The 25967-nt window shown below is 35.7% G+C and overlaps 1 protein-coding gene across 7 annotated transcripts in view; it reads right to left on the bottom strand.

Moving 5' to 3' along the window:
* The window catches only part of RPGRIP1L (RPGRIP1 like), a 58614-nt gene that overhangs the window by 18766 nt on the left and 13881 nt on the right, over positions 1-25967 (bottom strand). For 3 of the 7 annotated variants that reach the window (XM_042821515.1, XM_042821513.1, XM_042821519.1), the window contains exons 7-21: positions 22406-22511; positions 19614-19760; positions 18866-18939; positions 16154-16293; positions 13371-13477; positions 13112-13168; positions 11858-12037; positions 11075-11192; positions 9717-10169; positions 8488-8639; positions 6081-6444; positions 4509-4723; positions 3919-4002; positions 1346-1508; positions 105-202 (exon numbers count right to left, since the gene is read on the bottom strand). In XM_042821515.1, coding sequence (XP_042677449.1) covers positions 105-202; positions 1346-1508; positions 3919-4002; positions 4509-4723; positions 6081-6444; positions 8488-8639; positions 9717-10169; positions 11075-11192; positions 11858-12037; positions 13112-13168; positions 13371-13477; positions 16154-16293; positions 18866-18939; positions 19614-19760; positions 22406-22511 — 2458 coding nt within the window. The remainder of the gene's footprint in view (positions 1-104; positions 203-1345; positions 1509-3918; positions 4003-4508; positions 4724-6080; positions 6445-8487; positions 8640-9716; positions 10170-11074; positions 11193-11857; positions 12038-13111; positions 13169-13370; positions 13478-16153; positions 16294-18865; positions 18940-19613; positions 19761-22405; positions 22512-25967) is intronic. The other 4 variants (XM_042821517.1, XM_042821514.1, XM_042821516.1 and 1 more) reach the window with 3 other exon arrangements.

Below are 25967 nucleotides of genomic sequence, written 5' to 3'. Positions count from 1 at the left end.
GCACACAATATTCAAGGTGAGGCTATACCAGTACTAAATATATAGTCAGGCTTGACTTTTTCTTTCTTAGACTTAGCAGATTGCCATAAAACACTCCAACTGACCTGTATAATATTTTTGGATATTGGACTTGTAACAATACAGTCGTCGCTGTCAGTTTCCGATTCAACAGAATCATTTGTGTGTCTATCATCTTCACCTGCTAAAATAAATAAAAAAAATGTAGTTAAAAAACACACTGTGTCTGTAGTGAATCTGAGATTTGCTGGAAAACATGACAGCGATACATTAGCTACTCCTAATAAACACTGTACAATGGTGTCCAGTAAAGCACTTCCTTGCAGAAGGCAGGAGTGGCAAACTGACAAACTATTAATGGACTACATTGTTGTTGCCTGTTCTTGTTTTCTAAAAAAATATGAACGTTTCCAAGATTAAAGTTAAGTTGTTAAGTAGTTGTTTACTTAACTAAAGTTAAGTAAAGTATTGTTGTTAAGTACAATAATACAAGTCCTGTGAGGAACTTAAGTATAAATATCAGTTAGCTTAATAAAGGACACAGCCTGAATTTTTAGCTCTCCTATGATTAGCTTTAGTACCACACACAGCCAAAGAAATACTCTTTTTCTTAAATAAAGTAATTCTGTAATGCAAGTAATTATTTTCTAGAGCATTCAGGCCCCTCCTTTCTGAAACAAATTACTTAAAAACGCAATAGGGATTCAACGCCTTGATTTCCAATTTTACTAATGAATTCTTATGCAGAAGCTGTAAACAGTAATGTTAAATTTTAACATCCTGTTTGTTTCCCTATTCTAGATATGGCTTATTTTACTAACACACAGTTTAGCTCAAAGGTGGAACCAGTGACCCAGCTGTTATAATCTTGAAATAAATCTGCTTCTTAACAACTTTATGCCACAGATGTGATAAGGCACACTGTCCTTTCACAGCCTGAAAGGGTTTCCAATATCAGCACCGGCTGTTAGCTGCAGACAAAAGGAGCATGTTCATTAAAACAGTCTTTATAACAGTGTAGTTCTAAGAGAGAATACGAAGACATTCAAAATAGAAGCCAGCTTTCTTTTAATTTTTTATGAATCTGGGTCAGATACCAGATTTTTGCATTCAATTACAATACAGTTTCCATTTGGGATGAAAATAACACTACCATATCCACCACCCATCTAGAGCTAAAAGTACACCAGAATATCATTCCTGTCATGAACCTTCTCATAATGAGGCAGCTCCCACTGCTAGTAAGAAATGAGAGGAAAAAAAGAAAAAGAAAGAGACAGATTTATTAAGGAAATATAGCCACTTATTCATAAAGAATGAATTCTACCTTCTGATTCCAGTTCTTCAGATATTTCTGTCTCATTTCCAGAGGTAACTGTGCCTTGGCCAGACAGCTGCTCTTCTGGCAAACATGAATGGTCTTCTTTCTCTTGTTGAATTTCTTCAACAGTCTCCTTCACCTTAACATCTGCTAGATTTTCTTGTTTAACCTTACATATTACATGCAACATAAGAATAAATAATATCATAAAACATACCTTGCAAATTATGAAGGTTTAAAACATGAAGATTTGTCACTCACATTCATTATATTTTACGCCTTTTAAACAACTATATTGTTTTGGCAGTATAAGAAGCAATGAAAAGTTTTCATGTGCAGTAATAAATAAATGATGCAGAAGACCTACAATTCTCAAAGGAGAGGCAGTAAAAAAAAAAAACAACAACATTTTGCTACACCAAAACACTGGAACCAAAAGCTTGCCAATTTCCCACAAGAATTTACTCTCACAATCAATTGGACTAATGCAGTATCTTCGCTCTTGGAATGCTATGTATTCAGCAATATTCCAAAGTCACTACTTTTCTGCTTCATTTCCCACCCCATTAAATGCTGATAATTTTTTAAAACAAAGACAAAAGCTTTATCCAGACATAGAAGGAAATGAGTAGATATGCCTGTCTTTCTAATGACCAAAAAGAAAAAGTCACAAGAAGGGATCACTTTTTCCCCTTCATACTTCATGTCTGACTTATGAGATAATCCTTAATGATAGCACAGTTTTTAATGTACGACTGAAGAGATAATGCAGATACGGAATTCAAAGGCAACATATTAGAAAGAACTGCAAAAATGGAATAATTTCATACCTCCAAAGCATTTGGACCTGTTGGATACTATATAATTAAAAAAAATATAGGTATGAATTTACTGGTGGAGAAATATTTAGACAGGAAATTACATCCTCTTTTGCTTCTCTGCATTAGTATTGCTGTTCCAAATTTCTGCTACAGCTTCCACCTAAAACACTGGAGAATTCTTACAAATGGTTTGGGATTTCAATGGAGATAAATCATTCATCCAATTTTTAGTAAATCCTCTTTCCCCATAATTATGTGCTTAAGATCACAGAATTGTCTGAGTTGGAAGGAATCCTTTCAAGGTCATTTAAGTCCAACTTCCCTGCAATGATCAGGGACATCTACAGATACAGGTTGCTTAGCCTGACCTTGAACGTCTCCAAGGATAAGGCATTCACCACTTCTCTGGACAACCTGTTCCAGCACCTCTCCATCCTTAAGATACAAAACCTTTTCCTTATGTCCAGCATAAATGTCCTGTTTGAAACTTTTTCCTCTCGTCCCATCGCAATAGACCCTGCTAAAGAATCTGTTCTCTTCTTTCTTACATGGCCCCCCTTTAGATACTGATCTGTTCCATTTGTCTTGCATGAATACATTCGAGCAGAGTCACCACAAGATTCAGACTTCAGAGAAAGTCCAAATATTTTGTGACTTAGTATTAAGTACAGAACTCTTGTCTGTAGCCAGACACTGAGACTCGCTTTTTTAAAGCCAGGACAGCTGAGCACTCATTAATGAACAACTCTTGCTAAAGATCAAATAGCTAAATCTCTGACTTAGACAACCATACTTTGTGAAAAACTATCAAATTTTAAGAGGCTGCTGTTCAGATAGCCGAAGGTGTTGTGCCCCTGTAACCATACATCTGACATCTCAGTTGATTTCTCTCATACTGTACTTCATTCATATTTCTAGTGTGTGATATGAAGCTCAGAATAAAGCTCTAGTCATAGTAAACTAAGCAATAGCAGAAAGAGCTGTGAACAGAAAATGTATGTTACAACTGAAAAATAAATTCAATCAAGGTATTTGCAAATGGAAAAAAAAAATCTTCACAGCAAATTTTTAAGAATGCATAAGTTACTCGCAACGTAATATTAACAAAAATACTCATAACATTTTAATCATTAACTGTTAGAGAACCAACAATGAATTAAAGGATGTGATTAATACAGTCAGTGCCCAGCTAAAAATCAAATAAAAATTTAAAGCATGTTTGAATTACTTCCATGCACATCCTTTTAGACTACAGAAGGATGTGCAAAAGACACTTTACTGCATGTCTTGAAATATAATTGTTTCCATAGCATGTGTAGTTGCAGCTGATAAAACTTGTTGTGCAGAAGTGACTATGAATGGTGTCAAATTTTGTATCCTATTGGTACAAAACTTCAAATTGGTTTCAATCAACTTAATTTCTACAGTCACTTAAATGTTTGTGTGAGTGGTTAATTAAAGTCACTTTAATAATCTGGAGAGCTAAGAAACAGTGCAGAGACTGCTAACCAGTCCTGTGGGAATCTGCTATAAACCCATGAAAATGGAAGCTCAAAAGCTGCAGAAGACAGCAAGCAATTTTGAGGAGCCTGTATTGTTTTCTAACCTCTATGCAGTACTACGTTATCAGTCTCTGCCTTGGACATGCCACCTTTTTTAGCTGACTGTTCTCGATTACTCGCTCTACACTTTGTGCACACTGTGACCTAAGAAGGTCTCCTTGCTTCAATATGCACAAACATAATACATTAAACTTACTGTCACCTGTACTGAACTGGCATTCACAAATGACACTTTCTTGTCTGTTGGAGCTGTACGGCGTCTTGGTTTCGGTACGGGTACCTATAATATAAAAATAAAGGTGAAGTTCATTTATTGGCATATTTGAATCATCTTGAGAAAATTCTGAGGGACCCTAATTTTTCATTTTAGACAAATGAAATGGTCCTAACTTCAATTCTAAATAGGAGAGATGATGTAGTTTTTCTTTGAATAATTTCCCCAAAAACTGAGATCTCTTCCAGAATTAAGCCACAAATGAGTGTAACACTCTACAGAAAATCTGTGGAATGCAAAGTGAGTTCCATGTGAGAAATTATTGTAGGACTATCCTAAGCAGTATCATACATCTGAAAGAATGAGTTATTACTGCTTATCTTCAAAAAGTTTTGAATACAAGAAAGATTTTACTTCCCAATGGAAGTTCTAGATGGAAGTTACATGAAGCATTTGTACTACGCACTGTTTTACAGTAAGGACAAATCCTGGTCATCAGAGAAGATCTAAGTGATCTGCTGCAGTAGGTCTTTCATATCTCTTAGCTTTTTCAAGTTTGTTACATTACTTACTGTCACTGATGAAGTTAAAAAAGGAGAGGAGGTTGGAGGTTGAGTTTCTTCTTCTGAAACTAATTTAGGTGCCACTGATTTCTTACTCTGAATGTAATTCTCTGAGTCTGAAGCCACTGCGGCTCCACTCGGCGGTTGGTAGGCAAACTTCCATTTTAACATAACTCTGATAGCACCAGTAAATCTTCTTTCAGAATCTGTTATTTCAAATGTACCTGACAACAAAAAGTAAATTTCATCTGAATAGGTTGGATACAGTGAATTGCAGTGCAAAGCAAAACATGCTTCAAGCACAACAGTTTTTGCAGTCCCCATTTTACTAAGTATTTCATTATTGGAATAAAGCCACAATATTGTGTTTTTTTAGAGTCAAGTATACCTAATTAATATTAAAGATATTCAAAAATACAGAATTTAGAATGAACAGGACTACTACATCCTTTCAAAATGTCTTGTAGGTTCTCTGGTAACCTAATACAAGATAAGTAATTCTTACTAACATGGTTCAAAATTTTTAACTTAAACATTCTCATTTTCTACTAATACTTATTTTTGTTAAATATATAAATTGAATTTTAAAATCCATCCATTGCCAAATATTTATCAAAGACGAAACATTAAATTCACTTGGAATTTTTCGCCTATTTTCCCTTTCTGTGGAGGTAATTATAAATTACATTTTACAGTAATGGTATCGTAAAATTTTCAATAAACAATTCCATATGCATCTTATAGTTGGTAATCAAAACAATCATTAAGTAGGTTTTGCGTTATATATGCCACAGCAAATTTGTAAATGATATTAATTTGTGGGTGAATTTCACAACACAGAATGGAAAAATGGGCCTGACAGTACTGAAGTTCTATGATAGCAAATGCAAAGTCCTGCATCTGCCCCAGAATATCTTCAAGAAGCAGTAGAGGCTGGGGGTTGGTAAGCAACAAGCAGCCTTCCTTGCAGGGAAGAGAAAAAAAACTGGTCCTGTTTTGAGTAACATAATAGGAACCAGTAAAGCTGTGTTTTTGCAACAATGAAGACCAACTGCACTCCAGATTCCATCAGCCAGAATTCTTACTCTATTTAACACCTATGAGATGGCATCTGGAATACCGTGGCCACTCCTGCACAACAACAGACATTGACACATTTGAGCAAGTCAATTGGAGGACTACCAAGAAATTCAGGGAGTTGGAGCACGTGACATAGAAGAGCCTCAAAGAAGTGGATTTGCTTGACCTTCAGAAAAGACAGCTCTGACTGGAGGTATGTTATTGCTGTCTGCAGCCACTACTTGTAGAATGTAGAAAAGATGGAACCATGGGTGCACAGCAGGAAGAGGAGAGCCAACAGTTAAGTTGAAATATTGGAAAGAAAAAGGTACTTTCCTTCTTTTTTTTATTTTTTTTTAAATCACAGAGGAAGTCAAACACTGGAACAAGTGCCAACCTGACAGTAGATCTCTATTCTTTGAGATACTCCAAATTTCACTAGGCGAAGTTCTAAAGATATTTAAAAGATAGATTAAACAAGAAGTGAAGATTTTGTTAGGTTTGAAGAGATCAAATTCTTACCTGAGATAGATCTGTTAGATGCTAAGGGAATAAGAGGCACACTGGCTTTCCCTAAATAGCCATCTTCTCCTACTTCGGCATCATCAAATACATAAAACGTTAAGGATTCCCATTTCAAGTATCGGTCTAACTCTGCAGTCATTGGCATTTGGAAACACATATGGTCATCTATTTCTGGGTTGCTGCTGCTAGGAATGATGCGAGTATCATGGTGTGCAAAATCGAAAAACTTGTAGACAACATACGAATTTGGCTGAAGATATTTCTTTTGGGATTGTAGACGGTTACAACATTTTATTGTAACAAGGAGCTCATTTAAATCGCCATCTGTTGAAGTGCTGACTTGGGCAGCTCTGGGAATTGGCTGTTTTATATGAAAAAGAAGTTGAATTTAAAAATTAGAATTCTTATGTCTGCATACTAAGAGATACATAAATAGAACAAATAAGTTATCTAGATGACATCCAACTACTGTTTAACTTTCTATGCCAAAATCTAATTCGTTCCATAAATTCAACTACAACCCTCTTTGATTGCAGGTGTAAGGAGATAAGAGATTAATCCCTTCAAGAATGTGATTATTTGCCTAATTCTTCTAAAATATTGTGACCTATTTGCCATTTGATTATCATGGTAGCAAAGTGTTAAGGATGATTCCACTTCAAGTGGAATGATTATGCCACTTTAAAACCATGGAGTCTGATTTTGAAAGCTACTCTGTGTCAAGACAAAAAGAACTGCAGTTCTTTATATATGTACTTTTCAATAATTAAAATAGCACAGCAGATTTGCCTTCCCTTTTCTTTCTCCAAAACCTTTGTATTAACAAAGAAATGACAAAAATCAGCACACAAACAGCAAAAATGTATGTTTGAAGTGGAATAAGAAAATGGGTAAATTAATAAAAATTAAAGAACAGCACAAAAGCCCAAATCATACAACTGTCTTTAAAGAAGCAATCCCCAACTACATTCACCTCATAAGGCTCTGCTTTCTTTTATGCTAATGTGTCACAGCTAATTTCATTCTTCGTATGTAATTATCTGGCTTACGGAACTCAGAGTTCTGTCTTGTGGTATTTGGGGGAACATGAATCAATTTGATTTTTCATGATAACATGGTAAATATTTTTATTAAATAACCCACAATGAAATTGGTAGAAACAGCCAATCAGGATAGTTTCAGATTTTCCTGAATATGTAACATTTTACGCTATTATTTCTAGGCTACAAACAGAATTGGGAAAAAGAGTCTTTATAGCAGTTCATGTATAGTTCACATTTCCATGATTTCTGCCACTCATAAAGGACAAAGTTTTATATTTATATGTTTAACTAGTGAAAACCTAAATTTTGGAACACACAACTGAAGGTATTTCTGCAGCTCCAGACTAATAGAAACTGTAACATAATGTAACCACCTACACCATTTCTACATGATTTTCAGTTTCTATATGAAGCATCTCTGAGAACTGCAGTGTTTCAAACATCTACTTTAAAAACTGTTCATTTCTGCAATTTCTCCTGTTTTATTTCTTCCTTAACAACCAGCATATTTCAATTGCTTGAATTTCCAGTTTTGGAATAATTACAACAAAATGCTCTGCTCCATGTGCCTTATCTTCCATCTGTGTTTGGATTTGTAACGTAGCTAGAAATAACAATAAAAAAATAGAGAAAACTACAGATTTGAGCATTTCACAATGGCCAGATTTTAAGAGTCAGTTAAAAATAACTTGGAGTTAAAAATACCTTTGAGTAAAAACTGATTTAAAGCAAATGTTACACTGTTGTCAAGCCCAAAGATACTCTGAAAATATCTACACCGACCCTTCACAGAATTTGTACATCATACTTCCCAGCATACATTAGGGAATCAGTACAGATTTTGGTTTAATATAAACTCACATGGTTGTATAGTAAAGAACATTAAAGTCATGCTAGACATGGAGTTGTTTTTATCAGTTAGTTTAGCAAATAAATCACTACCACATACAGTTTTATATCACGATAATTCTCTTCATCAAGTAATAAATGAAATAAAAACAAAGTTTTTTATTATCTCAATGTCAATATATGCAAACATTATGAACTTTTAAAACTTTCTGAACAATTGCATCATCTGTAATACCTCACTGAGACCTGGCTGGTTTAACATTCCTGAATAATCCACTATGACACAATGTAAACAAAATCTGGCTTTTACAGGTTAAGAAAAATAAATACAATATTTACGTAATAATTTCAAATGTTCTAATGACAGTCTATAAAAGTAAGCAACTGAAGTTTAAGACTTTGCCTCTTCAGCAGAACTCCAGCTGTGCCAATGTGGAAAAAAGAAAATGCAATGGGGAAAAAAAAAAATCCAAGAGTTAATCCAAAACTACGTAATACAAAACCAAGCATACCTGGAATGGTGATCCGTCTTCCCTCAAACTGGGTGTTATATACCCTCGAGCTTTGGACTTCTCTTTGTAAAGACCAATGGATCGATCCATAGGAGCTCGGAACCGGATCCAGTATTCTAAAGTACCAAAACCTTCGACGTTTCCATTCACTCCTAAGGAAAGATGGTATCACACTTTCACTTCATCTTACAGTGACTTCAAAACAATGATTTAAATTAAAAGAAACAACAACACATCCCAAAGCCAAATCAAAACCCCACTGTAGATCCTACTATTTGAAGTATTTTCTACTGTAACCAGACCTTTTCTGCCCTTTCGATGCTTTGTGAGTATTAATTACAAGCAGACCTCTTACCTCTTCAGCAGACTTAACAGTTACAACTACAACCATAATTTCTTCTGTTACATATTGATGAAGGGTGAAGGTAGATAACTATGACATTTGGGCCAAGTATCAAGCAGTGATATTTGACAGTCTTATAAAGCAGAAACATTTTAGGTTTTCATGCATATTACACTCATCAGATTAGTTATATATGTGAGAGAAAATAATTTAGTTTCATTTAAGTTCATTACAAGATCTGATTGAAATCATTTTTTCATAGTTAAGTAAGTAGTTAAGTAAGCCACCTTGTATAAACAGTGGTCTTAGAGAATGAAGGAAGCCTGCATTAAACAACTAAACCACAAATAATATATAAAACAATAATGAAAAATGAAAGAGAATGTCAGATTTTGAAGATCTTCTCTGCAGTGTTCATAGAAAAACAGTGAAATATGAGTAGTACAACAGTGCAAACAAGAACATTGCTCTAACTACTTTTCTCCACGCTGTCATCATATAATTATATTGAGAAACGTAATACTATCTTAATAAAAATCACCTTTACTTGTCTAATTACACTTGGTAAGTAACTTCTGTACGAGACAAAGAATCTCCTGCTATTTTTAGACAAAATTCTCTAATGCTATTTTCAGCATGTAGTAGACTTCTAATATGTCACATCAGTGATTTTATTAATGTCATCTTTGTACTCATTGATCATTGGTAAAATTGTACCTGTCCGAAGAGCTAGAATCAACAAAAATGCTGCACATCCAATGTAAGAGTTTTTTTAATCCATTCCTTTTTCTTTTTAAATAGCAATACATAAATTAATTGGTGATCAAACATAGATTACTGATCACATCATCACACCAAACAAAATACTTTTTCATATGTTAATTACCAACTAAATCTTCCGAGCCGTAGATCCTCCCATTCTGTTCCAGGGTTTCATGGAGGGCCACCTGGCATATTGCTACTGTTTCATGGTCTCTGCCATATGCATGATGAATCTCAAGAGTGACACTGCTATTCCTCATGTAGCTCAAGAAGCAGTCATCAATCTTCACGAGATGCTGAGAAGTAAAGTGATATGACTGGGTATTTCCATACAAAACAGGAGTTGTTTGAAGTTGGAAGTCATAAAATGTAAAACAACAAAAAGTTGCAGGTTCGTGGTCACCAAAAGCATGCACAGCTGCAGAAGACAAGATCACTCTGTTGATATGAATTTCAAAAAGGCCCTGTCCTCTTTCTAAATGTAGAGTTGCATCAGATTTAGTCACTGGATTGACTGGCAGTATTTCTGGTCTGGGTTTGTATCGTTTAGTACTGTAGACAACATCTCTCAGTTGGGCTGCAATAAAGAAAATGGGAGCTACAACATGACTGTTTAAAAATCAAATATAATTCATGCTTGCTCAGAGAAGTAAAAGTATAATTCAATTATATTAACAATATTAAATTCTTAAATAAAAACAAACAACCGACACAAATTGCACACTTCAAATCAGACATCCATGGCTAGCTTCGCATGCTGAAAATACTCACACAATGCAGTTGCATCAGTATAACACAGACTGCTAGAAATTAATAATAGTAAAAAGCTAAAATGCAGAAGCCTCATATGATGATCAAAATAAGTATTTTTATGCTAAAATTTAGCAGAAACTTAAAATGTGTATTTTTGAAGGGTTGAACTACAAATTATATTATGTGCTGAGGAAAGAAAGAATAAATGGTTACGGAATTAAGACATAAATCATCATGCGGTCCTTCAGCACAGAACATGCAACTTGGAGACAAAATATGATGAATGTTGTTACATTGAGCTTAGTGAGTTATCCTGTTTCGGGCTTCCATTTTCTATTTATACTATACAATAAGGTCATTAAAACAATTTCAGATTCATGATGTTAAAATATTCTGTAGGCATATTATGCCATAACTTTGAGAGGTTTTGTAACACACAAAAATTTACATAATTACTGAACAGCAAAATAAAAAAAATTTGACCACAAACACATAATTTACCCATAGAGGCTTGGCCACTTATACTGCAACAGTTGCAGCATATAAAGCACCTTCTTGACTTTATTTAATAAGTAACAAGTCAATAAAACATCATATAGATAACGGGCCATGGAGGACCTGATCTTTCTGTTAGTTTCAAGAATTAAAAGGCGTTTCATCCGATGAACAAGCTTTGCAATCTAAGAACAATAAAAAAAATTGAAGGAATTAAATATGATTCAAAAATACCTTCAAGTTTTCTGATGCATTCAGCCCTACTATCAAGAAGATGGACATACTTTTCTATTTTTAACTCATAGCCTTTCTGTAGACTTTCCATCTTCTGCGCCATTGCCTCAAATTCAGTCTGAAAAAAAAATTACATGTGAAAAGGACCAGTGAAACGTATCTACATTGATATTGCACACGCTTTTGGCTACAAAAGAGAAAATACAGTTAGGTTTAAGAATTTGCGGTAAAGAAAAATAGCAAATTTTAATTCAACACCACAGCAATCAGTTCTAATTTTAGCAAAATCTAAAATTATTATTGAGGAAAATTGACTAGTGATTCATTCAGAATAATATTCCTAATAGTTTTTGTAAAGATTGTATTATTAAACCTCAGATGGATCAAATGAAAACCAAAATATCATCTGCAATAATCCAGCACAAGAGGCTGAAAGCAGAGCGCTGTGGAAAAGGAAGCTTCATAGATAAGTGTGCGTACTGTTTTTCCTGTGTGGGCCTGATAAGAGCTCTGAGATAATCCCATGAAACCAAAAGCTTAAGGGCTCTAAACAGGGTGAGTTAAAAGATTGAAGTTGCAGTTATTTGGATCTTGTGGTTTTTGAACACTTCTTTCAGCATGAACAAATTTTATGTTAGGTTACTTCATAAAACAGACTGGCTTGGATGATGAATTTTGAAGCTTGAATTATAACTTTATTTTTCACGATGGAACAAGTTCCAGTGCTACAGATATTGAAATGTTATCATTGTGGTATCTACCACTATGAGTGGAGTTTAATACCTTGTAACCTTTGTTAATCTTATGCTGTACAACTAACATATTCCTTGTCTTTTCAAGTTCGTGCACTGTTTCCACATGTATTAATTGCAGCTTCTTCATGGAATGTTCCAAATCTTCAGGGCTACCATCACCTTCTTTTTCCAAACATAAAAGGTCCCCATTCTGCTGCTGCTTTCGAACCTAGAGCAAATTTTAAAAATTACTAGAGAACTACTCTTGCAAAATATCTAGATGTTTTTGTGCATAGTTTAACATAGCACTGAAAGGAGGACACATGGTAACACAAAATAAAAATGCCATGGACCTGCACCCGTCACAATTTTATTTAGTAATGTAAACTTCCAATTGTTGTACATTTCAGATGTATGAGATATTCAGAAGCAATCATTCTCTTCTCAATCCACCTCATGCATTTACCTTCTATATACTCGATAACTACGCTCCACTGAATGCCCAAGCCTACATTACTGCTATTACTAATACTGATGTTTTATTTTTGATCTTCTCCTTGCTTTACTTCTTTTGTTATCATTACAGAATTATTAGCTTTCAAGTAGCAGTAAGATTCTACTTATCGTAAACTTTATAAATTTCAGTAAACATGGTTTAAATTAAATGCAAGTCTTCAAGAACAGTGGAAACTTAAAGCACTCAATTCTTTCCTGCTCACTTTCAATTCAGTTCTGGCAAAAAATAAAACTACAACTTATGAGCAAGAGAAAAAAAACAGCTTTTTCTATGTATTTCTCTATTAGTAAACATAGGGCAACTAGTTAGCTGTGAGGTTGCTCTAGCACTTTTTCAGAGCTACAGTTAGAATGTTCTCAAAACAAATTAAAGAATTAAAAAAAGAAAATGGTTTTAATCAACATTACAGGAAGAACAAGATAGTGTGATTGCTCATTTAAATGAGAAAGAGCAAGCTTTTCAGAAAACACTACAGAATCTGGCTTGAATTCCCCTTTAGCGTTATTGCAAATCCTACACAACTCTAGGTATGAAAGAAATTCTAGTGAAATCTAGGTAACTTTAAATTTCATTCTCACAATTTTCATCTTTCCTTTTGCTTCACTGTAACTGAAAAATGACCTGTGCACACGTATATGCAGGAAGCACGAACTACTGCAGAAACAATCCAGCCCTTGAGAACCCAAGGTATTGTGTCCGAAACAGGTAACAGGAAATAGTGAACCAAGAACTAAAACATTTTTAAAAATGAAGAAGAAAAAAAACAAAGAATTCTTTGCAAGTTACCTTTATGAGCAAGAGAGCTTCATTGAGTTCTGTTGCATCAACATCAACATAACATTCCTGAAAGACAAATACTCAGTGAAGAGGTGGTGTCAGATGTGAATGAACATTGAAAAAATACATTCAGGATAACAAGATGCATTCTCACAAGACCACTAGACATGACATTTTGAATATTATTCTTTTACTTTCAAGAAGTATTTGCACTACAAATAAAGCACAGAATGTTTTTCTTGGTCGTTTTCTAAAAAGAAGATTTTACCTTGGTCAATGAATTCATGCGATTTTTCAGTTCATCTAGCTCTTGCTTATTTTCCAGGTAGTGTGATTGCAGGTCTTTGTTCTCCTGCATCAGCTTTTCCTTTTGATCTGAACATTGGGAAATAACAAAACATTGCTTAACTCAACTATAACCAAAATCAGCTTGCTTTTTCATATTACTATATGCATTAAAATGACACTGAAAGATGTAGAAACTACATCTACATTGAAATACATCTACATTGAAATCTTATACTAGCAGCAAACTAGGAGGGAGCTGGGTAGGAACTTGCTTAGGTGTGGTAGATGTGTACAGATTAAAAAAAAAAAAAACAAAACAAAACAACCAAAACATTCTTACATTTATGAGGATTGAACTGACAGCATCAAAAATCTACACTTCACATATTTGCAGACAGACCAATAGGCAAGGCTATATAGTATGACTTCACTGGGTTTCTGCTTTTGGGGAAGGTTGGGGAAGAGAAGAGAGAGTCTGAGTTCTCAGTCTGAATAACTTAACACAATTTCACTTCGCAGTCAATGAATGAAGAGATTTTCTATAAATATCCACTAATGCAGAGCTATTTCCACACTGACTTATCAGGAGCAACAGGAAGAAATTTGTCTTGTGATAGAAAAAACATCAGGATTAGAACAAATAATTTAGCTATAGCAGCCTGCTTTCTTTCACACAGAAAAGTTTTAAAAACACAGAAGTTTCTAAGGAACAAGTAGTACTTTCCTGTACGCTCTCCTCCCCAGTTAAGTTATTCTCTTGAGAACAGTGTATTTTCACCTTTTTTTTCTGCTGCATTTTTTATATAATGCATTGAAATACCATGAATTCATATTCCAGATCAGAACGATAGAAACGTTAACTGTCAGCTTGACAGGCAAGCATTAGCTGTTGTAACTCCCATCTGCACTGGTGGGAGTTGATGGGTATAATATTACACACTTAGTTGAGAATATATACTATAGCTTTCAACAGATATTCCACAATATCATTTTAATGCTGGAATCTTTTCCTGTTGACCTTCAGGGCACGAAGCACAACTTCACTATTTTCACAGAATAGCTATTCAGTTTTGAGTATTGAACTCAGCAGGAAACAGGTGGCTGAAATACTGGTCTCAAGGGGTTGGGCATGTTTCAAAAACTGACATCAGGTTAGTTTTAATTTTGCAGAGTTTATATATCAAATGACATCTTCACTAAAAATAAATCATCTGTAGAACCATTCATTGATCCTTTACACAGTAGTCTTCTCACCCATGCATGCTGGGAGTCCACAGGAGCCATTTTCAATTCAAATACTAATTAACCAGTAAAGCTTTAATTCTCTGCAGTCACGAGAAAAAAGCAATGTATTTGTACATCTGAGAAGAGACTACACTAAGCTCAAAAAAAAAAAGCTAAAAATAATCAAGTATATAAGAAAACAGTTAAGCCTTCTGATAAATACAGGAGTGAGACAGCGGTGAGGGCAGTAACTTGTAGACTCTCAGAAGTAATATATTCAATGGCTGTTGGGTGGGGGGGGTCTCTCACAGGAAAAAAAAGAATCTCCCATGCTGATGTTGTTTCTTTTTCCTACATTATAAACTGAGATCTGAGCTGGAGCTTTTTTCACGAATGAGGAGACAAGATATTCCTCTTCAAGCACTCTTATCAAACTGTCACTGATTTTCTGTCGTTTTCTGTCCACAGCAGCAATCTTAGTTCACTGCTTTTCTAATAGCCCCAGTGAAGGTTTTATAGATATTTTTAATATGGCAAACTATTAAGGGTAAGCATGAGAGAAGTTCTGCATTAGTTCTAGGCATCCAGTTAGGACAAAAAGTAATTCAATTCTTCTGCTTTTAAAAATGATGGCAGTGAAGACAGATACTCCAAAATATTACACTGCTTAAGTTTTTCCAAAGACAAAAATCCTAGATATACAGAGCTTGAAGGGTGTTAGAAAATCCACTTAAGCTGTAGCAAATTCAATGCAACAGAAACTGAAAACATAGTATCCTGTTGATCTATAAGCCCTGAAGGCCTGTTCTGGGAAGGGCTGGTAAAGGCGAACATGAGCCATAATCATACAAACTACTTACAAGTTCTCTCACTTCATTCTGTTAGACTGACCACAAGTGTGCTACCTCTTAAAAATATACACTTAAGGAAAAAAATCTGTAGAGTATTTGGTTTACTTCCTGTCCGTTCTCTTTCTGTAAACTTCTTGTTGGCACAATATATCACAATATTGAGATAACAGATTGCTAGGCTCTAAAGATTCCCTGAGTTGTTCTACATCACAGGAAAAGCACATATGAAATCAGATTTTGAGAAGAACAAACCTGTTGTTACGGTAAATGTACACAACTGTGAATAAAAATGTGTGTACACTCAAAATACAAAAATAATCTAAATTCACTAAATTGAAGGGTCTATATAGATTTCATGTACCATTTATTGTACTCACACAATAAATGAATATAGACTAGTGGCTTAAAAGTGGAAAAAGACTGTCTTCTTGCCTATAAGGGGGAAAATATTGACCCACTGAAGAATTAATGCAATTGGAGTTTAAGAATCTTCATTCAACACATAACCTGTATTGAGTCAATTTCTGTACTAACGATAGTCATAACTTAAGCACGCTTTTCCAAGTCCTTGTAAAAGTCAGCTTTGAATTCACCACTACTAAGAAACTACATTTTTCTGCAGAATATCTCCATACTCCAACACCAGAGAAATTCACATCATGAAAAAACAGTTACTTCAAAAATGTACCTCTCTCTACTTTGAGCTTGTCAAGGATTTCATCTTTCTCTGCTAAACTAGACTTGATAGCAGTCTCTAGTTCAGCAATTTGCAGTTTCAGTTGCTCTTCCTTTAATTTCCATTCCTGTTCATGGGTCACACTGAAGACACTGCAATAAAACATGTGGCATATGAAGAACTTTTCAAAATCAACTTCAACAGAAAATAATAAAGAAGAAAGCCTTTTGTGGCACGGAGACCGCTGTCATCATGTCTTAGGAATTAAGTAAACATATGCTGGTCTGCTGCTGTTGAAACCAAGGCGCCTTTCGCAGGCTGTGGTTAAAAAACATGAAAGAGTTTGTGGGATGAGCGAAGGAACTGGCCTTAATTTAGAGCTCCAAAGTCAGAAAAGCTGGCAACACACAACATTTGTGGGACTAGAGAAGGAATTCAGATGCATATTCCAGAGTAATCCACAGCTTCAAACCTCAGCAACTGACAACTAACAAAACCATTCTTTCCGCATACAAAACCTCTTAATGCAGAGAACTAGGATCACCCACCTGATTTCTTTTAAATCTGTGAAAGATGCAGAGCCTAAAGTCAGTTGCCTGTTCAAAGAAACGTTGACCACAAAGTGACAACAGCTTTCTCATAATGTAGAACAACAATTCTGATACCGATTAAGAAATAATAAGTAATCTTTCTTCCACTTAAAGAAATAAAAAACTGAGGTGGGCAGACATTAGAAGAATTATTTTTCCTGTAACACATTATTTACTTGTAAACTACCAATCTGGGTGTAGTAAAGATTGCATAGACACAGAATCAGAACTGCTGAAACCACAACAAAATGTGCAGTTAAGACTGAAATGTAAGTAAAGACGTCACCTAATTTACAGTACAACTCCCAGTGGGTAAGAAGACATAGTAAATGCTGTGTTTTCTTGTAATTTATACATTGAGTGCCATGGTCTTCATGTTATTATTATCAAGTAGTTGCATTATTGACCAGAAAAATGCCCTTCATCTTAAAAACAGTCATAAAGCAGTTTACTGACAATAGCATTCATTAATAAGCGAGTTCTCTCCACTATGCACTTTGGTGAAGCTATCTGGTTAAAAAAATAACTTTTCTTTTTGTACTTCTGCCATTCAGCTATCCATCGATCTATCCATTCATCTATCTATTCCAGAATTTCACATAACAAAAGCCACAACTGGAAAAAAAGAAACAAAGAGAAGAAAGAAATAGGGCAGAAGGGACAGCCCACATAGTTTGGAAGACTGTACATGCTAACTGAATAGCAACTGCCAGTTTTGAGGACAGTGACTACACAAAGTGTTTGTGAGTACATAAAAATGAATTTATACCTACAGCATATTTGAAGAATGACTTGAAGATTAAAGAAAAAATGTAGCTTGAATTCTCAGCTCCAACACCTTTAGCAAGACTTTACATTCTCGACTCCCAGTCTTCATAGAAATACTTTCATCGCTCCCTAAATTCTTTTTCTCAACCCATATCCAATCTCTATTTGAATTGAAAAAAAAAAACACCTATTTTTTGAGACAGTTCTCTAAATACGTACTGTCATACAGGATGATGGTGCCTCTCACAGCACGTGTGAACTTAACCAATGATTCCAGTCCTACAATAACATATACTTAACCTTGCTGTGCCATAGTTTTGAACATAGTATGCAGTAAATACAATGCACAGAACCCACAATCACTTTGGTAGGTAATGTTACACAGCTGCAGAAAAGACAGCATGGTTTACAATTGCTTAGACTTACCACTCTTCGAAGTGTGACTGGCTTTGATAAGGAAAGAATAAATCTTAGCAAGACAAGATATAAATCATCTTTAGTTTTCAAACTTTTAAAATTTTTGAGGTTTTTTTTTTTTTTTACCATTGTGTCTAGCTATACATGCATTCAATATCTTTATGTACACTTACTTCACATAAATATGCAGCTACACATTACTTCAGTTTTTCAAAGATTATGCAGTCACAAAAATAAATAACACAGTAATGTTATTTTCTGATAGTAGTTCAGCATTTAGATATTTAAATGAACATCAGTTTGGCAAGAAGCCTATATAATGCTAATATTCACGTCCCTTTGAACAGAGCCCACTTCTGCTGTTTTCTCCCTTTGAATTTTAAGATTACTGTTACTTGAATTCACGTGCAATTTCTTTGCACAGTTACTGTATTCGACTGGAGACAGAGCCATCTGGGTAACTATAAATGGTCAACCACATCTGGCACCGCTTCCTTTGGAGAGGGTTAAAGCATTTCTAGATTTGCATTACAAGGTCATATGAAAACAATTCCTCCCAATCTTTAATCCAAATGAATTGTTTTCTTGGATAGTGACTACATAATAAGAGTCAACTGACAAATTCATACTTGTTCTTTGTAAACTTTTCAGATCTAATTTTCAGCCTTAGCCTTGGCAAAATTCCCATCAACTTTGAAAGGAGCTTCCAATAGAATGACATTTTCAAGAAAAGGGCTCGTCTTTTACAGCCCTTGTGAAAAAACAAACAAAAAACAACATCATAAAAAAAAAACCAAAAAAAAAACACAAGGAAACATTAATAACCTGGCACTCGTGGACACTGGCCTACCCACAGCAGGCAACAGGCATGCTCTAATATGCTTGCATTGTTCTAACTGGCATCAGAAAAGGTTGTCCATTAAACAGTAGATTTAATTAAATGATTTACCTGTTTGATAGCTTATCATAGCTTTCCTTCAAGACTTCCTTCTCTTGCTCTAGATCATTTATTCTTTGCTGTAACTAAAATGAAGAAGAAAATTTTAAACTCAAAAAGATAGTAAGGAAATATCAAACAGTAAACTGTGAGAATTTAAAAAGATGATTACTTAAAACTTGATATTGTAAGTGTTGTCAGGAAGTCTTACTAGTCTTTTTCATACAACCATGTCTAATAAGCTACAAAATACTTCAAAAACTTTTTTTCCACCATATCACGAGCTCTCTCATAATCCTCATGTGAGGTTGTGAGTCAGCATGCATGAGCTGAAGAACAACAGTATCTAGTTATTTTTTTGTCTTAAGTTGTAGAATTTTTTTTTTTTTTTGCATTAGAAATGCTTAATTCAGTAAATAAATAGCAAGATACGATCAACGAGTCAAGTATTATGACTGCTTCTCCTTAACATACCACTTGTTAAGTATTAGAATTGACAATGAAATTCTGTGCATTTCTTCAATGTCCAAACACTGGTGCAGTGATTACGCAGCTTGGCTGACAAGTATGGTTTGCAACTTTATGAAATGCAAGTAGCAACCATGGGATTTTCTCTCCAATGTGTTAGCTGTGGTATGATCAGGTCAGTCTTCTAAATACGTTTGAAAAGTCTATTTACTCTTCAGCAATGAAAAGGTAGTTTCCCTTATCTGTGTATATCACCCAAAGCAGTTTCTAGCCGTCTTGGACACAATCTCACCTCCTCTGTCCTTTGCTTGGTAATAGTCACCAACTGCAATTCGTTTTTAAGACGAAGGCACTCTAACTGCTCCTCTTTAAGCTGGACACTAAGCTCATCACTTTTTGCTATTAACTGATCATGGCTAGTCTTCAAATTCCTCTGGTTCTACGAAAAAAAAAGAAGAAAATCATGGGGAGGCAGAGTCAAAAAATATGCAGAATATTGTAACATGTTATCACTGTAATCAGTGATCATTGTAATGAGTGATTTTCTAACAGTGTTCCCTCCTGGCAGCATTTGATCCACATTCTCAACGTGGTCAATAGGAGACACTCTTGAACTAAGAAACTGGAAAAAAATTCAATTACACATGGCCAAGAGAAGGTAGCATTCTTGTTGCTTTCGTGAACGTTAAACCCCCCATTTAGTCATAATGAAAAGAACCAAGATATACATCTGTTAAACAATTAAAAGATTTTGCTGTGGTTACAGTGGTTAGACATGCTGACCAAAAACACTGCAGTAGCAAGCAAAAACGAATGCTGACCACAGTTATGTTAATCACAGAACTTGCCGCAGATCTGTTAACCCTTACATGTAGACACATAACTGTTTCATAATCCCAATATACCAGGCTGTATTTCATCACTAGCAGTAATTTAATAAAGGACTTGTGATTTCTTTTAAGTTTTAATTTAGTCTAATTGTTACTATTAGGGCACATTTAACCAATTTTTATATTGAATGAAGGTTATTGATAGAAACTCTATTTCCAGAATATTAGTTAATGTTACAGTGTCTGCATTGCGTAATATTTAATAATACCTCATAAAATATTTTCATGTAAAACACATTTGAATTATGACTTGGGGAAAAAAAAAAACACCACCCTAAAAGCCAATCTCCTGTTTAATAAAATGGCTATATGACAAATATATGTATAAGAACAGATAATGTTTAATGGTTATATACAAAAAACTGTAACCTTCATATTTTCCTTAAAATACTCCTAAAAAGTAATTAAATGAAGAAGCTGAATGCAAATCCAATGCAAAGTGTTTAGGTTCACATGAAATACAAATATCTAGGAAAGAAAAAAGGCCACAGAAAACCCAGTCAATGACCATATCTTTGGCCTCTCACATCTCATTTCTACGTAAGAACAATCTGAAGGAGAACAAACAACAGTGGCAGACTCTTCCAGAGTGAGATAAAGTATACAACTCATCAATTTTTAACAGTCCTTCTTCAGTGCTTCTCTTGCTCTGTCCTATATCTGTGAACTGCCTTTCAATAACTTCAAAAAATGGCAGCTTAAAAATCAGTCATCTACAGCTTTTCTCAGTTCTCTCCTTTTTTTTTTTTTGGTCCTTGAAATCACAAGCCTTGAAGATTCTTCTGTTTCCAAGTGTCTAGGTGAACTTGTCTTTCCCACACCTCATTCAGTTTTTTCATAAGTTCTTTACCATTTCAATAACTCAACTCACTACATGTACAGGAGGAAAAAAAAGTACAAAAGAAACCTTGGAAAAGCTGCCTTTCCCAGATCACTTCACTCTTATGTCTTCCCTTAATTCCAAAAGGGTTGAAAACAAATCCAGCAGTCAAGGTCTTGATTTCTACTTCTAGCTGATTCTGAATCTCCTCACTTATCAGTTCTCAATCTATTTATTTTTTTGAAACTTCTCATTAAAAGCTCTGAAAACGTCCTCCAGTAAAATCTCCTTGCTTCAACTTCATTCTTCTTCTGCATCTGTGCCTCTACTGATGGTTTTGCATTAACTTTCTTCATAAACTTTAACTTCCCTACTCCTCCCTCTCAGTGCATTATTTTCTTGGGTATTCTTCTGTACCTGACAGTGCTGTCAGCATTTCGCTTTAGATGACGCCAAAGCTGTTTTCTATTTAGTTCTCCTTGAAAATATCCCATGATTCCAGTCTTGGTAACAACTGGGATGATAATTTCAGGTTTAATGTTCCTAGTCTAAAATTGCATTCCTTAGGGAAACGTACCTCAATATGAAATAAATCCTTTACAGAGAATGAATATATACCCCCCAGAAATACTGCACAAAAGAAACAGTTGTACTGATTGCCCAAGAGCATTATCTCTTCATAGTACTTAAATTTTAGTTGCATTGATTAGCATATTCCACATTTCAAATCATGAAATCCTGGATAGTCAGTCTGCAATCAATTATACGATGGTGGTGCTCAGAGACATGATTCATCAGTGTTAAAGTTAGGGTAATAGGGTTAGGCTGTGGTTGGACTTGATGATTTTGAGGGCCTTTTACAACCTGAGCAATTCTGATTCTATGATAATCAAGCATTTAAGTCAGATAGTTTCAGAGTCCTTTGTTCTTGAATGAAGATTACTAAATTTCCTTCATTCAACTGGTTACATTAAAATTCTTTAACAACAAAACTGCAAAAATGTTTGGTAGCAACTTCAACAAATATTACTACACGGAAAACAATTTTAGGCTCTTAACATCCCACAGTTTCACAACTTCTTGGCTGATTCAAGTTTAAACAAACTTTTAAGCAAACAGATATTATTCAGCTTTACCAATTGAAATGTGTATACAAACAATAATGAACTCCCTGCAAGCATACACAATTCTGTTAGCACATTTGTGAAGAAGCAGAAAAATATCATATCACTAGGATCCTGCATTTTCTGATGGTGTTCTCATAAATTTTGTGTATTCAGCAATAATTTGGAATCAAGAGATGTGTATACTTATCTTCCATTAAAGCACGATCATATGAGAGTAATGCAATGTCACTGTCCAAATCGTAATTACCTCTTGAAGCTGGAGAAATTTTCTTTCCACATTTGAAAGAGCACTGCTTTTCTCAAACAGCTGTCTGCGGACCTTAATCATTTCCACATTGTCTCGAATGTTTGACCTTCAAAATCATATTAAAAAGAAACACATCATGAGCTTGAAGATGACAAAATGACTTGTCCCATTATTTTTGTCTTGTTAAGTTGATATCGTGGAAATCAACTTTCTACAATACATTTGGGAGAAGATCTAGCATGTGGTAGCCAACTTAATTTTGCCTTCTATGATTTACGTTACAGAATGTAAGTAATTCAGGATTCATAGGAGCAATCAATATGCAGAGATGTTGGTTTTACCATACACTACATAATAGAGAAAAAGAAAACAATCCATAACCTAGAGATTATTTGTTTTCCAATCAATTCTTTTCCACCTTTCGAAGTATTTGTTACCATTTTATGGAATTTTCTTTTACAGTTTACACCTATGAAATATTGTTAAGAAAACTGACTTAGCAGAACAAATCTTGATCATTTGAAAAGTAATTTCTCATCCAATATTTATTTGTTTTAGGTATATCGGAGGAATTGTCATAGTGCCAGATTGGACCAAGAAAATAGACAAAAAAATGTATTCATCTGTAAACCAGCTGAGAATGCAAAATACTTTCCTCTTATGCTTTAAAATAACAAAGTTCATTGTATTTTGGCATTGCCAAGTTAATTGTCCTTACACAGGAGATAAACATACTCAGAAATCCCCAAGAAACACTAACACAATGCTAAGACAATCATGTGCCTAAAACATGCTATCTACATAAATTAAAGTTATGGTAAGTACAGACAGCAGCGTCGTCTCATGCTAGCTATTTAAAAGCTAATGTAGTGGCACGTTTTTATTAATCTTGTTCCACACATCAAACAAAGGCTCCGATGCCTTCAAAGGCTTTTTCTTTTCCTTCCCCCCACCTCCCCCCTTCTTTTTTTAAGCAGAGAGCTTTTTTTTTTTTCTCTCTTTTAAGTAAAAAAAGGAGCAGATGATAGAGAAATTTATGATGTACAGATGTAAACCCCATGGCTCCTGACAATCAACATTAACTATTTTTTCAACAATGAATAAAGCACTACTTGATTTAAACAGGTTTTGGGTACTGATATTATCAGTAAATTAGTTAAACTCAGGCAAGAAAAATTACTTTTCATATTTTTATCCATTCTTAGAACTGTAACAGTATTTATCCCAGGAAGCTACATGACAAGGAGCACGCTGTTTAAGAGCAAAATAATTTCAGGTTTAGTTAAGGAAGTTAATTGAGGAAGATTATTTTGGTTTTCCATAAATGAAGTCACAAAACAGTAGAACAGAAGACAAAGTGATTATCCACACTACCTCCCAGGTAGCTGACTTATTTTGCTCCCAGAACATCCTCCCACATTTTGTAGAGTGGTTTAAAATAGGAGATAAATAAGAATTTAAAAGACCATGTTACCTTTCTCTAATACAGGTAATATTTTCCTCAAAATTTAACAAATAACCTACAAGAATAAAGCTGAACCATGATCACACATTCAATATTTTCTCTACTGCCCTAAAAGACAAAATTTCTGCTGCAGATCCAGGAGATACAAAGGCATATCTGCAGATGAAGTCAGAAAATGAAAACAAACTGGTGCCCTTTTGTAGCAATACCCTTGATTAATGAGCACGTTGATTTAGCTCTAACATACTTTCTGCCACAAGCACAGAAATAAGGAATATAAACTGTCTTTCCCCTCTAAACTTCATTTAAAAGCTAGATTAAAAGACTGGAATTGAAATGCAGTTAGGAGAAAGTGACTCTTTAAAATACTAGGTCTTAAGTTTGGGGTTGATATTTGCAGAACAGTGAAAACAATCTCTTTTCCAGGCCTCATATCTTTTGGATTAAAACAATAGAGTAGGATCCCAACAATAGACTGGGGAGCAGCTGTGTGGAAATGGGGGTCCAATAGCAACCTTCAACAGAAGGAAATGATTAATTAAAGAATCTTGACCAGCACTGTACAAATTTATGCCAGTAATTCCCAGATGGCTAAGCTAATAAAATTGAGGCCTAATTAAACCACATCTCTTGCATCTAGTCTTTACTTCCATATGAGCAGGACAATGATACAAAACCAAGATTGCTCTTAGAGAGTCCTGACAGTTCTTTCAAATGGGACTCGCAGTTCTCAAACATTCTCCTAATCACATTCAGAACAAGAAAAACAAACACAAAGAATACCACTGCTACACTTTCCAGGCTCACATATACTCTGTCTGGCAAAGTAAGCAAAAGGCTTCTAGGCTAACAGTGTTTAACCACAGAATCACAGAATCACCCGGGTTGGAAGGGACCTCAAGGATCATGTAGTTCCAACCCCCCTGCCTAGCAGGGCCACCAAACACACACATTCAGATCAGGTTGCCCAGGACCCCGTCCAACCTGGCCTTAAACACATCCAAGGACGGGGCATCCACAACCTCCCTGGGCAGCCCGTTCCAGGGCCTAACCACTCTCCTTGTATAGAACTTCCCCCTAACATCCAACCTAAATCTTCCCTCCTTCAACTTCGATCCATTTCCCCTAGTCCTGCTGTTGTCAGCCCTTTTGAAGAGTTTACTCCCCTCGTGGGTGTAGGTTCCCTTCAGGTATTGATAGGCTGCAATGAGGTCACCCCGCAGCCTTCTCTTCTCCAGGCTGAACAAGCCCAACTCCCTCAGCCTGTCCTCATAGGGGAGGTGCTCCAGCCCCCTGATCATCTTAGTCGCCCTCCTCTGGACCCTTTCCAAAATCTCAATGTCTTTCTTGTACTGAGGGCTCCACACCTGGACACAGTACTCCAGATGGGGCCTCACAAGAGCCGAGTAGAGAGGGACGATCACCTCCCTGTCCCTGCTGACCACCCCTCTCCTGATGGAGCCCAGGATCCCATTTGCCTTTCGAGCTGCCAGAGCGCACTGCTGGCTCATGTTCAGTCTCTCGTCCATCAGGACCCCCAGGTCCTTCTCTGCCGAGCTGCTCTCAAGGACCACTCCTCCCAGCCTGTACGGGTGCCTGGGGTTCTTCCGGCCCAAATGCAAAACCTTGCACTTTGCCGTGTTGAACCTCATTAGATTCACCCGAGCCCAGCCCTCCAGCCTGTCGAGGTCCCTCTGAATGGCATCCCTTCCTTCCACCGTATCAACCGCACCACTCAGCTTGGTGTCGTCAGCAAACTTGCTGAGGGTGCACTCAATTCCCTCATCGATGTCATTAATAAAGATGTTAAAGAGCACCGGTCCCAAGACAGACCCTTGGGGGACACCACTTGTTACCGGCCTCCACCTGGACATAGAGCCATTGACCACCACCCTCTGTCTGCGGCCTTTCAACCAGTTTCTTACCCATCGGGTCGTCCACCCATCAAATCCACTTCCCTCCAATTTGGAGATGAGGATGTGGTGGGGGACCATGTCAAAGGCCTTGCTCAGGTCCAGGTAAATGACATCAGTCGCCTTCCCTTCGTCCACCAATGCCGTCACTCCATCATAGAAGGCCACAAGATTAGTTAGGCAT

This window comes from Centrocercus urophasianus, unplaced genomic scaffold, assembly GCF_019232065.1.
Source record: "Centrocercus urophasianus isolate 14NV4802_14NV808 unplaced genomic scaffold, USGS_Curo_1.0 seq_2, whole genome shotgun sequence".
Lineage (NCBI taxonomy): Eukaryota > Metazoa > Chordata > Aves > Galliformes > Phasianidae > Centrocercus > Centrocercus urophasianus.
Note: the sequence above shows the minus strand (reverse complement) of the source record. Positions and strands in the feature narration are given on the sequence as shown.